Source organism: Vombatus ursinus, unplaced genomic scaffold, assembly GCF_900497805.2.
Source record: "Vombatus ursinus unplaced genomic scaffold, bare-nosed wombat genome assembly UNPS02014778.1, whole genome shotgun sequence".
NCBI lineage: Eukaryota > Metazoa > Chordata > Mammalia > Diprotodontia > Vombatidae > Vombatus > Vombatus ursinus.
Window position 1 is genome coordinate 8,658,074 of NW_020954556.1, and position 15,061 is coordinate 8,673,134.

The 15,061-nt window shown below is 36.2% G+C and overlaps 1 protein-coding gene across 1 annotated transcript in view; it reads right to left on the reverse strand.

Annotated features, from left to right (window-relative positions):
* Nucleotides 1–2,644: 2,644 nt before the first annotated feature.
* Nucleotides 2,645–15,061, reverse strand: part of LOC114045526 (disintegrin and metalloproteinase domain-containing protein 18-like) — a 123,037-nt gene continuing 110,620 nt past the window's right edge. The window contains exons 19-21 of the mRNA XM_027865590.1: nt 6,769–6,925; nt 4,566–4,604; nt 2,645–2,778 (exon numbers count right to left, since the gene is read on the reverse strand). Coding sequence (XP_027721391.1) covers nt 2,706–2,778; nt 4,566–4,604; nt 6,769–6,925 — 269 coding nt within the window. The 3' untranslated portion in view covers nt 2,645–2,705. The remainder of the gene's footprint in view (nt 2,779–4,565; nt 4,605–6,768; nt 6,926–15,061) is intronic.

The window sequence follows — 15,061 nt, forward strand, 5'->3', positions numbered from 1 at the left end:
GTGTGTGTGTGTGTGTGTGTGTGTGTGTGTGTGTGTGTGTGTGTGTGGGTGTGTGTGTGTGTGTGTGTGTGTGTGTGTGTGTGTGTGTGTGTGTGTGTGTGGTTAATTTAGTTAATCCTCCAACTCTTTGTGGTTGAAGCAGATTTCAGTTCATTAGAAATGTTTGGATAATGACACAGATTATGTTCTAGTGTGTAGATAGACAAGTACTAGGAAAAGTTGAAAAGAACTTTTATTGAGATTTCCATCAGCCCATGTCTTCTGATCTAAGATGCCAGTAGAACTGATGACTTCTTTCATTATTTCCCTTCTTTTCCATAGGTCACTGCTTCCAAGGTGTGCTGGAAAGCTGTGTTTCTTTCTACCTCTCCAATGATTGTGGTTCTCTAACTTGATAATTTATAGAAAATCCTGTGATGTGGCCAAAGTTCCTCAGCCTATCTGAACACGATTCTTGTAAAACATCACTACAGTTTAAAAGACTTATACATTTAGTCTAAAGATATGAAATTGATTGGGCATCTTATCACTTAAACTGGGGTGGGAATGAGTAAGTAAGTTACCTTACCTTTAAATTTCCTCTGTTATATCTGCTATCTCCATAAAATCTACTTTAGTGTGTTCAGTAAAGACTGGATAGCCATATATTGTATAGCAATAGTGTCAAATTCAAATAGAAATGGATCCTTATGGTACACATATTGACTTAGGAAATCACAAATACTATCTGTTGTATTTTTATTTTGTTAATACACGTCACAAATACATTTTAATTTGGTTTAGTCTATACTTGGCAAAAATGCCAAGTCCAGGTAGTGAGTTTGACACCTCTGCTGTATAGCTCTTTTGTGTTTTTAGAAGGTTTTTTCATTATCCACTTTGGATGCCTTCCCTCGTGCCTTGTACTAAGTCTTGAGAAAAGTCTATATACCCGGTTTGTAATTAAATTTGGTAATTCACATTCTTCCACCTCCAGATGATTCAGACTCTTATAAAAAAAATAAAAATAACAATAATAATAATAATAAATCACTTCCTCTTTTCCCAAACTAGAAAAAAATACAACTCCCAATTTTTAGAGACTCCTCTCCTTCTCTCACCCCCGCAACCCTGCAAAGCAGCTAGTCTAAGTCTTACCAGAATGACTGTTACATTCATGTAATAATATGGATAGTCTATACAAAATATATAAATTTGCTAACAAATTAAGCATTAACAAACAATACAATAGGTTTATGATGCTAATACAAAGGAAGTAAATTACCAAAAAAAACCAAACAAACAAGTATACAGCAAAATTTGCATCAATGAACACATATATTACATGCTAGATGCATACTACATGGGTAAACATACAAGATGAAGGAGCCCATGGACTTGTGCTAATTCCTTTTTGGTGAGTGAGAAGAGAAGGGAGGCTAGGCTCCTCTAAGAACTCAGGGAATGCTTCTTAGTCTGAATATTGGGGCTTATAAGAGAAAAGGGGAAGTGACATAAGTAACATAAAAATCTAAGCAGTTTATAAACCCATAGCCTCACATTGTTTTTTTTTTAATTTTATACTGGCCTTAGCCCAGTTGCCTTGTGATGTCTCCTAAAATCCCTGGAGTGGTCCTAGCTTTAGATGATGGTTATTCTGTTCTTTATGGAGTGAAGGAGCTCAGTAGTGTTTTCTTTGGTTTTGTTGTCCTATATGGCCATCTTGATTGTTAATAGGTATTTCTCTGGGGAGCTAGGTTCCCCAGCCCTGGCCTAGAACCTTTCTCATCACCATCTTAACCAGAAGTCTTTAAATTAGTTAATTTCAATGCATATCATAACATTTTTCAATTCCTGTTTCTTATATGAATTGAAAATCCCTGTAAGGATGTTTAATCCATTCTTACTTATCTTCCTCCTATAATTATAATTAATGTATACTCCAATCTGATTTTTTAACTTTGTATTATTTCATAGAGATCTTTCCAGATATCTTTGTGTTTCTCATGTCTGCCCATCTTAATTGTGTTCTAGTGTTTCATTATGTTAATGTACCACAATTAAATTAACCATTACATTGTTATTAGATACCATAATGATACCTGTATACATTTGAAAAATAATTAACACATTTATGGGCAAGATATTAACTTACTGCCTACAAAAGATATGCTTGATTATTTATGGAATCACAGACAGATTGGTGAACTTTTTTGCAATAATTCTCTGGCTCTTCAGAGATAACCTTTGGACTAGATCACTAAATGGGAATTACTCTGATGCCCTGCTTTTTCACATTTCTACTATAAGTCTCTTCCTCACTCTAGCCCACAAGTTCTGCCCCTCAAATAGAAACCTCCATCTAAAAATATGATAGGACACTTACTGAAGTACATGAATCTATTCTGTAAATTCCTTTCAATACAGTATTTAGTGCCTGGGATAGTTGGATCTCTCCCTCTGATGCCAATGATGGCTAGTGTCAGAGCTGGCAAAAAGGCAATTATTCCATATCCCTTCAGGTTCCATTCACTCATCTTATTTTGGAGCCAGAGATCATAAATTAAAACAAAATCATTAATCACTGATGGAGAAGAACTGGAAAGAAGAAAGACTAAAAAGAAGTGAACAGGTTTTCATTCATTTGATTTATTGTTGTGAGAGTTAATACCTTTAATACAAGAAATGAAAAGAAGAGAAAGCAAAGCTTTTCTTTATTTCATTAGTCAGGCTTCTGTGAAAGTTTGGTCATTTCCTGACTCTTGACTCCACTTTTTGGCACCTTCAGTACTGTGATCACTGAGAAGCAAAAAAAGACAGAAATACTTAGCAAGGAAGCAAGAACTTTCCCAATTCAGCTATTACAAATTTCTCAGTGAAAAATGTAATTAGTGCAATTAGTAGGAGAAGTTGCCTATCTTGTTCTCCCTTTCCCTCTGTCTTTGTTAAATTGATCAGCTAAATCTAACCAGACCTTTAAAACATAATATTCTGTCTTCCCCCTTGGGAAGATCTGTTGGAGAAGATAGCTGTCTCAGGATCTCTAAGTGCCTAACTCAATTTGGGGAAGGAATTTTGGTCTTGTCAAAAATGTATATAAAACTCTATTCTATGGACTAGTAGCAATTCTGGGGAAAATAACTGGACAGAAAAATTACATTAGGCATTACTGGACAGGAAAGAGATGAGAGGAGGAAAGCAAGAAAAAGTTTGACTATATAAGCTAGAACCCAAATAAGAATAGTAAGTCTATCCTGACATGTTCCAATAATTCCCATCTTTACTGGAATGCAGACTAAACTTTTTTCACTTTCAGACTAAACTATTTTCACTTTGCCTCACTTCAGCCAAAGTCGTGGCTCTATCTTATGACACCCATCAAAACTTGAATTTGGTGTCAGAGATTAGGGGAGAAAAGGAGCACTAATCCTGGAAGAAGAGTCAGAGTGTTTTCTTTGGGCTGAAATGATTGCTCTAAATATAATTATTGGGTAACTTCGTGAGTACTGAGGACTCGCAGTATGCAAGGTACTAGAGGAAAACAGTTCACATAGTTCAAGTTCTAATTACATTCACTACTTTAATTGGTAACTAAACACCTATTCAGTTAGGATAGATTGAAGATTGTTTATTATTTATTATCTATATAATGCCTAAAATACTAGATTAGGAAAAGTGAAAAAAAAATTTATTACTGCACACATTATAGAATTGAAGAAGAGAGAAAACAAAAGTAAAATTTTAAAATAATTTCTTTGAATATATTTTATTTTGTACCTAATGTACCCTAGTGTTGGAATACAAAGATAGATAATACCACATGGGCTCTGGCAAGAAATGTATGGTCTAACAGGGTGAATGTGATATGTATACCAAGCATAATAGAGGAAGGGTATGATGGGGACAAAGGAGAGATCCAGATAAAGTACATTAGGAAAATTTGAGAAAACTAATTTGAAAAAGAAAACTTGAGAGGAAAAAAACACTTTCAGCTGGGTATGGGAGGAGGGAGAAAGAAATCAGCGACGGTTTCAAAGAGAAGGTGAACTTGGAAGAAAGGGAAAGATTGTGAAAGGTGGTGAAAAGAAAATGGATTCCTAAGCATAGGAGATAACCCTGTATAAATGCAGAGATGGAAGAAGTAATGCCAACTTCTTCTAACAGTCGGTAATCAAGTTTGGCTAAATGTACAATTTATGACAGGGAATAATATGAAACAAGACTGAAAAAATAGACTGGAAGCAGACTATGGAAAGCCTGGCCTTAAATGCCAGGATACAGGTAATTTTTTTAATCTATAAATTAGAGGTTTTTAAGGCAGGGGGGCTCTGTACTCCATGGAGGTATTGTGATATACCCCAAGGGATACAATGATCATAAGTAAAAGTGTTCAGTGCTACAGAAAGGTCAAGGAGGAAGAGGCAGCAGACAGCAATTAAGAGAATATTGGTGAATGTTGCAAGAGATGTCTCAGTACAGTGGTGTGTTTGGCAGCCATATTGTAAAGGGCTGAGGAGTGAATGGGTAAATGAGATATCAATACAATGATTCTTAGTTCTTCTCCAGCAGAAAACATATAACCTTACCTTGTAGTATACGACATAGTGCTCTCTCCTGATAGAGATCTATTTTAAGAAAAAAAAAAGGACTTATTTTTAAATTAATATAGAACCCTGAGGAATTAAGTGGTTGTTGGAAGCAAAATCTCAGAAAGAATCATTCTTAATTAAACACAATATAGACAATAGCAAATACCTGGTAATCAATTGATCACTCTGTATTCTCCCACCTACTTTTCCTTTATGGCTGCCTCTCACAACGTATGTCATGGTGAATTTGTTTAAAAGTTCCTTTTTTTTCTTTTGGAAAGCCTGGTTACCTTTAGGTGGTGATCCATCTACTAAGAGGAGTACTACAGTTTACTATGACTGTCTTAGGGCTGGTGAAACAAATTTCACAGTAGCCAAACCGTGAAATAGAACCTAAAAAAAAACCCATAACATTCCCTCTCTCCTAACTCTATCCCCAATTTTATTCCCTCCCATTCACTACAGAGGCACATTTTGATTGAATATTTTTTTGTACCTATAGCAATGATTCATAGTTTTAAACGGGAGTATAGCCCTTATCTCCTAAGTCCTAGTTTTTCATTCTATTTGTATGTTTTCGGTCTAGTCCTATGATTTCATTAGTGTGGGGAACTTCTGGGCAGCTAAGTGGCTCAATGAGCCTTGGGGCCTAGAGTCAGGAGGACTTGACTTCAAATACGGCCTCAGACACTTAGTAACTGTGTGACTCTAAGCAAGTTATTTAACTCTGTTTGCCTCAGTTCCTCATCTGTAAAATGGCAAACCACTCCAATATCTTTGCCACAAAAATCCCAAATGGGGTCACAAAGAGTTGGATACAACTGGAACAACTCAACGAGAAAAACTTCTAGAAGGGAACTCCCTCCATGGATGCAGATAGACAAATGATCTGTAACTTACAGTTTTAGAGAGCTGTGCAAGACACTGAGAGGCTAAGAGATTGACCCAGTGTAACACAGCTAGTATGTGTTAGAGGCAGGACTTGAACGCAGGTTTTCCAGGCTCTAAGGCCAGACTTCTATCCATTATGTCCTGCTAATTATATACAAAAAGCATTATAAAAATAATTAAAATCAACATTGAGAATGGCAAAAATACAAACTCTCTAATTCCCTCTCTTCCTATGATTGCTTCTAGCCTAGTGTTCTTTTGGTTTACTTGATTTTTTATCATGCATATTATTTGCATGTCTCTCCTCCTCCCAGTGTTGTTATACTGATAAGAGCTGACCTAGAGGAAATTTCAGCAGTTGGTGGTCCTTTCACAGTGTCTTGAAATACAAGGGGGAAAAAAGGAGTTAGATTGAACTATAGGAGATCACTGCTTAATTGCCACCTAACTCTGTACCTACAAGTGAGAGAAGTTGCTGATCAAAATGTTCATTGCCCACATAGCCTTATTGATCATTCTCTCAACTAGATAAAAGTCTCCTCCGCATAGATAGCCAGTCCTCAAAACAGACATAGATTTCCCAGGCATAAGTGTAGGAGTCAGATTGCCTTTTCTCTTTATCATGGCACTACAAAACCAATGCTTCTTACAATCCTTACAATAACTAGAATAGGTCTCTTTTACATTTGTCACAGTGGATGATCATTTTGATAACTGATTTTGATCTGAAGGCAGAAATATCTGCTGAAATGGAAAACCCAGGTGTTCAAGGCAATTTCCAAAGTGAGTCCTATTACCTTATCTCCCTCAGTCTCTGCCAAGATTCTTAGTCTTTCTTTGATTTTTTTTCATGTCTGTTTATTCCCAGTCATTAACAAGGAAGAGTTATTTTTTTGATGGTTTCTGTTATGATTCTGAGATGCTTCGGAAGTTCAATGTGTATCATAAAACATTCTTAACCATCATGGTTCCCTGATATGGAGGGGGCCAGAACTGTCTCTCCCAAGAGCTAGAGAAAAGCTAAAGGACTACCTAAACTCTCTAAAAAAGGTTATTTTAAAGAAATGTTTATGTCTACATCATATCTTCCCAACTAGAATACAAGTTGCCCAGGAGCAAAAATATATTCTCTTCTTCTTTCTGTAATCATCTTTACATTACATCTTTATGTAATCTTTTACATAAACATTCTTTTTATAATCTTACTAATTACTCAGCAGTGACTTTAAACTTGGGATGCTCCAAGTGTAAAGTTGGGTATTTTTTCCTTAATTTTATCTAAAAAATAAAATGTACAAAATTAATTTACCCTTCACTTTGTGTTTCTTCTCCATTGCATAATTCTTTTACTTTATCCCATTTTACAACAATAATGAGAGTAATGATGAGAAAGGGTAGAGAAATGTAGAAGCCTAGAATAAGCCAGTTCTTTCGAATAACAGTATAACCTCGAGCAGTGACTTTATCTAGAAAGAGAAAAAATATCAACAATCTCATATGAATATAAATTGTGCAATTATCCATTGGGGGCCAAGTTCTATAAACTTATACATGGAAACAAAAGTACCCAAGATTAATAAAAGAATAGAGAAGCCCAATGATACTTCATAAGATCATTCTGCCTAGAGGGATTACATGAAGCCAAATGTAATTCATAGGATGTCCTACTCCTATTATTTAGGAAGCTGTGACTCCTGAGTAGAAACATAATTGCTTTATAATGGTCTTTTTGTGCAACCAACTAATTTTCTGTGTAGTTTATATAGAAAAGAAAGTAGAACAATGCAGCCTGCAATATACAACATAATCAAATGAATAATGTTTAAGGGGATTATGAAAAGAGAGTCTTATGACAGAGAGAAACAGATGGTTTTTAAGGACAGGCAGATGGATAAAAGCAGGGATAATCAAAGCAAAGTAATCTCTTCCTCCTTAGACTTCCCATATTTTACTTGGTAGCAACCCTTCTGAGCTGACCAAACTCCACTTGTACAAGCAGAACACAGTTCATACAATGGAATAACCTGGGGTCCCAGAACCTTTCTGCCAAAGTCCTAAAATTGTTTTTATATTCTCCTTGCCTTGAGGGCCCATAGCTGGGTCCCAGATCAATCCACATGAGAGTATGGTTAAGTTAAATGGTCCCAAGTCTGCTTCACAAATTCTTGGCTTTCAATAGCAAAAGTTGGGTGTTGTGGGAGTACGGTGGATTAACCCAAACCTACCCAGTTACACTAGGGGTCTGACCCACAATGACATAATATCGTATTATCACCTAAGTTTAATTGTCCTTATTATCAATATATTATTATTATTATTATTGTCATGCTGCTTCTACTAAGTCTGAGGTGGTCTTCTGGAATTGTGTCGTATAGTGCATACAGAAGGAGATGTGACTTCTGACTGGCAGAGAGGAACCTAGCAAGGAGCTGTTGACATGAGGGAAGAAGAATCTGACTAGAGATTACCACTGAATTTTTATAAAAGGTGGTCATGAGAGACGAGGTTCAAGATCTCCTTAGGTTTACAAACACGCAGAGAATCCTCACATACTGAACTTCCAGCATTCATGATGCAGAGAGAATTGCCTGTGGGTGAGACTACTCTCTCTCCTAGTTTGATCTGAGGTCTCCTCTCACTCTCAGGTGAAAATCTCATTCACTATTGCACAGTCTTTGATTATTTTAATTGTTACAACTTCTTCAGTTTGCTGTTTCCTTGGATATGTGAATTTCTTTGATATTTGCAATTTGTGATGGTCTTTTATGTAATCAGCATTTGTTGAGAAGAACTAAGCCAGTTAATATAAACTAAGGTCTATCCTCCTCAAGAGTAACTAGAGAAACAGCTTTCCTCCCAAATCCAGGATCCTAACTCTAGATCAGTAGCCTTGGAGGAGCAGAAGTTTTATGTAATTCTAGCCCAATATCCCTCTTTAGAGGCCCAGCCCAGCCTAGGGCCTACCTCTTTCCTCTCCCCTCAAATAAGAGTACTGACAGTACAGACAGGGCCCTTGGCTTTCCTCCTTTCTGCAATAGCAGGTCAAGCTTCAGATCATATATATCCATGTCATGCATGTACCACTTTATACATTTAGACAATAATGTGAACATATCTGTCTTTTACTATTGTATTACCATTATTTTTTAATGGTGTTCATATAGAAACAGTCATGGGACAAGTTCCAACATTCTACAAAACATCTCACAGGTAGATAAAATAACTACTACTTGTAGTTGAATCCTCTATAGACTCACTGAACATCTTTAATAGGAGACACAACAAGGATGCCATACATCTCATCCTATTTCCACATGATCTTGATGTCCTCTGCTATGTCTCTATTTTTTTAAAGACTTTTGTTTGGAAATTATGACTATTTGGCATTGTGACATCTACTTTAAAACACTGTTAAATTTGTATGGATTAATGTTATGCCCAGACAATTTGGACAATAGTTTGGTCTGTGAAGATGGTCTCATTCCAGTACAATTTATTGGTTGAGCTCTCTAGGATATTTTGAAGTCAGTACTGTCATTGATAAGTCTATGAAAGATACCAAGTGTCTGAAGTATAACTTTAGCCATGTCTTTCTAGGTATTCAGTAGTAAAAATCTTTTACAATCTGCAATGATATGTTGCATGGTCTCCACTATCTCCTTGCATAATTTACATTGATTTTTAAGACTGGAATCTCTAAGGAAAATCCTTCTGTGGTTTCTGATGGCAATAACCTCATCCTGAATTGCTATCATAAACCCATTTTCACAAACAAATCCATATGGCAGTCATTTGTCTGACATGTCTTTGTTGACATGTTGTTGCCTAAGTTCATGTAGATGTCTTGTATTGAGAGCTTTTTGAGTCTACTCTTGGATTTTGATCATTTCATAGGCTCCATCAAGAGGTATGACACTTTGGGGTGCACTGGATATATCCAATGGCATATACCTGTTATCAGCCTTGGTGAAATGAAGTCTGCTTATTAAAATAGTGTTTAACAGAGGCTTATTAGTATTTCTGCTATCTATGTTCACAAACTACACAGTTTAATTCTCATGACAGTCCTCTACTGGAAGTCTGATCACTTTGCATTCAGTCTTTTGTTACATTCACATATAACTATTTGTCCAAACTAATGATTAAACACATAGTTTCTTTCCTATTTTTTCTTTGCAATTTTAAATACTTATGCTGGAATATTTTAATGTAAAATATTGGTATTTTTTCCATCAGTAACCTTTTTTAAAAGTGAGATCAATGGGTCTAACTGTATGAACATTTTTGTAACTTTTGTGATTACATGATTTCCTCAGCACTGCAAGAACACTAAATGTGGAATCAAGGAATCTGGGTTAAAATCCTAGCCCTGCCACTTAATACTTGGGAAAGCTTTGGACAAATCACTTCACCTTTCTGGGCTTTAAATTCCTCATCTGTAAGATGAGAGGGTTGGACTTAAGAGAATAAATGAAAATGCACTTTTTAAACAAATAACATGTGCAAAGCTAAGCATATGATTCAATAGAAAGGCAAAAAAGCAAAATGGGGAAACAAAGATAGAATTATAGTCTCTGTTCTTAATGAATTTGCATGCTACTCAGAATAATGACATAGACAAAGAAAAGTAAAATATAAGGTAAGGTATTATGGGTGCAAATGAGAGAGCCAGATGAGGTGTTCTAAAAAAAAAAAAAAATGAAGAGGATACCTTCCTTTAAAAAAAACTTTTTTCAATCGGCAAAAGTCTGCCTTCTCACCCTCCCACCCACCACATTCCCAATCCAAAAATAAAGAAAAACAAAACCCCTGATGCAAATATAGATATATCTATATCTATATCTATCTATCTATCTATATATATATATATATATACATACATATGTAGGCAAGTAAATCTAATTCCTGTATTGGCCATGTTAAAAAAATTTTTAAGTGTCAATCTTCATTCTATATCCATCACTTCTCTATCAAGAGGTAAAAAGCATGTGTGTACAACACTGTACTTGGACCCAGAGTTATGTCATTTTGGTCTCTTTCAATTACAAAGGGCAGCAACCAATAACCTCTTATGCCTAAATCATTAGTCCTCTGGAATCATGCTTGGTCATTACATTGATCAGAGTTGCTTACTCTTTCAAAGTCATTTGATTTTACAGTGGCTTGGAATAAGATGTTCTGCTTCTGTTCATTTCACTTTATGTCAGCTCTTCCCTGGTTTCATTAAACTATCCACTTCATTTCTTACTGCACAACAGTGTTCTTTCACATTAATATACCATAACTTACAACCTCTCAGATTCTAATTCTTTGCCACAACAAAAGAGCTGTTCTATTTATGTGCATCTTTAGAGTTTGATTTGCTAAGGGCTAATCTCTCCCTTAATCTACCCTCCAGTTTCCCCTTCTCCCTTTTCCTGTATATCCCAGTTGACATTAATGTATTTTTTTACTCAATTATGTGTGCATGTATTTGGCCTTCCTTCAACCAATTCATATATGAGGTTCAAGTGTCTGCCCCTCTCCCTCTTCCTCCTCATCTATACAGGTTTCTACTTGTGTACCCCAATTAGGTGAAATAATTTTCCCTAACTTTCATTTCCCTACAAGCCCAAGTATATTCCCCTACCATTCTCTATTTTACTTTAAAGATCATCAGGATATAATAGAACCACTTTCAGGCCTTCTGCTTACTTAAATTCCCTCTATGACCCCTAATGATGGTAAGATTCAAAAGGGACCCGTGTTTCATCTCACCCTCTTAGAATGTAAGCATCGTAACCTTGTTTATAGTCCCTTGTGATTGTTCATTCATGTTTACCTCTTTGTTTCTCTTGACTTTATTTTTTGTATTTAAAAGTTTCTATGTTGCTCGAGTTTTTTCATTAGACATGTTTGAAAGTCCCCAATTAGGGGACAGCTAGGTGGTGCAGTAGATAGAGCACCAGCCTTTGATTCAGGAGGACTTCAGTTCAAATCCGGCCTCAGACACATAACACTAGCTGTGTGACCCTGGGCAAGTCACTTAACCCCATTGCCTAGCCAAAAAAAAAAAAAAGTCCTCAATTTAATTTAAAGGTCTATTTTCCCACTTAAAACTAAAAATAAATAAATATTTTAAAAAATAAAGAAAATGGCATGCTTCAATCTGTATTCAGACTCCATAGTTCTTTCTCTGGACGTGGATAGCATTTTCCATCATGAGTCTTTTGGAATTGTCTTTTTTTTTTTAACATTTTTTTTTTTAGTTTTGGTTTTCAACATTTACTTCCACAAGATTTTGAGTTCCAAATTTTCAGCCCATCTTGCCTCTCCCCTCACCCCAAGATGGCATGATTTCTGAATATCCCTTCCCCTAGTCTGCCCTCCTTTCTACATCTCCCCCCCTTCTCTTATCCCCTTCCCCTTCTATTTTCCTGTAGGGCAGGATAGATTTCTGTACCCCATTTCCTGTATTTCTCATTTCCCCGTTGCATGTGAAAACAATTTTTTTTCAACATTTGTTTTTAAAACTTTGGGTTCCAAATTTTCTCCCTTCCTCCCTCCCCACCCACCCTCATTGAAAAGGCAAGCAACTCAATATAAGTTATACATGTGCAATTATGCAAAACACTTCCATAGTAGTCATGTTGTGAAAAACTAACTCTATTTCCCTTAATCCTATCCCGCCCCCCCATTTATTCTATTCTTTCTTTTGACCCTGTCCCTCCTCAAAAGTGTTTGCTTCTTATTACCCCCTTTCCCAATCTGCCCTCCTCTCTCTCATTCCCCTACTCTCTTGTCCCCTTCTCCCCCTATTTTCCTGTAGGGTAAGACAAATTTCCATACCCAATTGAGTGTGTATATTATTCCCTCCTTAAGACAAATCTTATGAGAATAAGATTCACTCATTCCCTCTCACCTTCCCCCATTTTCCCTCCACTGTAAGAGTGTTTTCTGTTTTATGTGAGATAATTTACCCCGTTCTACCTCTCCCTTTCTCCTTCTCCCAGTATAATCGTCTCTCGCCCCCTAATTTTATTCTCCAGATATGACCCCTTCATCTTCAACTCACCCTGTGCCCTCTATCTATCTATCTATCTATCTATCTATCTATATACATACATATAATTTTTTCCCTCCAACTACCCTATGACTGACAAAGGTCTCATGAGTTATAAATATCATCTTTCCATGCAGGAATGTAAACAGTTCAACCTTAATAAGTTTCTTATGATTTCTCTTTCCTGTTTACCTTTTCATGTTCCAATGCAAGTGTGGCCTTTTGGCTGAATCCAAATTTTACAGAATAAATCCCTTTAATAAAAGGATTTGTTTTGTAAAATTTGGACTCAATCAAAAGGACACACCTGAGGACCTAGAAGGCCACATGTGGCCTCAATGCCACAGGTTCCCCACCCCTGCCCTATACAGTAAATTAAAATGAGACCTGGAGCTGACTATAGCTCAGATTATGAGCTTCTAATTGCAAAATTCAGATTTAAATTAAAGTACAGAAAGTCATGAGACCTTGTAGGTATGATCTAAATATCCCTTATAAATATGAAGTGGAGGTGATGAATAGATTTAAGAAATTAGATCTGGTAGATAAAGTGCCTGAAGAACTATGTACAGAGATTTGCAATATTGTACAGAAGGCAGCAACAAAAAACATTCCAAAGAAAAAAATAGAGCAAGAAAGCAAAATAGTCTGCTGAGGCTTTACAAATAGCTGAAGAAATAAAAGCAAAAGGAAAAAGAAGAATGGAAAAGATATACCCAACTGAGTGCAGAATTCCAGAGAAAAGGAAAAAGAAAAAGGTTTTCTTAAATGAGCAATGCCAAGAAATAGAAGAAAACAAAAGAATGAAAAAGAAAAAGATCTCTTCAAGAAAATTAAGAGATAACAAGGGAAAGTTTCATGCAAAAATGGGCATGATAAAAGAAAAAATGATAAGTACTTAAAAGAAGTAGAAGAAATTAAAAAGGTGGCAAGAATACACCAACAGTCATGGTGTGGTTACTGATCTAGAGCCAGACACCCTGGAGAATAAAATCAAGTGGGCCTTAGAAAGCATTGCTAACAATAAGGCTAATGGAGGTGACAATTCCAGCTGAGCTATTTAAAATCCTAAAAGATGATGCTGTTAAAGTGCTGTACTTAATATGCCAGTAAAATTGGAAAACAACAGTGGCCACTGGTTTGGAAAAGATCGATTTATATCCCAAAGCTAAAAAAGGGCAATGTCAAGGAATGTTCAAATTACTGAACAACTGTACTCATTTCACATTATCAGCAAGGTTTTGCTTAAGATTCTGCAAGCTAGGCTTCAGCAGTATCTGAAATGAACAGAAGAAAAGCAGGCTGGTTTTGGAAGAGGCAGAGGAACTAGAGATCAGATTGCCAGCATTTGTTGAATTATGCAGAGAGAAAGGCATTCCAGAAAACCTTTGACTGTATGGATCACAAGAAAATGTGGCAAATCCTCAAAGAGATGGGAGTATCAGATCATCTTACCCGTCTTAAGGAACCTATATGCAAGCCAAGGATTAATAGAAAGGAATATGAAACAACTGATCGGTTTACGATTGGAAAAGTTGTACAAGAAGGCTATTGTCACCTTATTTAATTTATATGCAGAGCACACCATGCAAAATGCCAGACTGGATGGATCAAAAGCTGGAATTAAGGTTGCTGGGAAAAACAATCTCAGATATACAAGTGATACCACTCTGATGGCAGAAAGTGAAGAGAAATTAAGAAGCCTCTTGATAAGGGTGAAAGAAGAGAGTGTAACATCTGGCTTGAAGCTTAACATCAAAAGATCTTGACAACTGGATCCATCACTTCCTGGCAAACAGAGGAAGAAGAAATGGAAGCAGTGTCAGATCATGTATTCTTGGGGCTCAAACATTACTGCAGATGGCAACTACAGCCATGAGATCAAAAGATACTTGCTCCTTATAATGAAAGCTATGGCAAATCTATACAGCATATTGAAATCAGAGACATCACCTTGCTGACAAAGGTCCATATAGTCAAAGCTATGGTTTTTCCAATAGCAACATAAGGCTGTGAGAGTTAGACTATAAGGAAAGCTGAGCACTGCAGATTGAACAAGCCTAAAATTTGCATTCTGAAATAAGGTATTCCAAACTCTCCACTCCTTTATAACAGTAACTGCTAACTCATGCATCATCCTTAATGTGGCTTCTCAGTACTAAAATTCCTTCCTTATGACTGTTTGCAAAATTTTTTCTTTGTCCTAAAAGCTCTGAATTTTGGCTATAATGTTTCTGAGATTTTACATTTTGAGGTTTCTTTCTGGAAGTGGCCAACAGATTCTATTTCTACTTTGCCCTATGGTTCTAAGAGGTCTGGGAAGGTTTCTTTTATGATTTCTTGAAATATAATGTGGCTCTTTTTTTTTTTTTTTGTGTGTCGTTAACTGTCAGATATTCCAATGACCCTTAAATTTTCCCTCTCTGGGAATGTCCATCAATTGGGGAATGGCTGAACAAGTTGTAGTATATAAATGTAATGGAATATTATTGTGCTATAAGAAATGATGAGCAGGCAGACTTCAGAAAAACCTGGGAAGACTTGTATGGACTGATGCTGA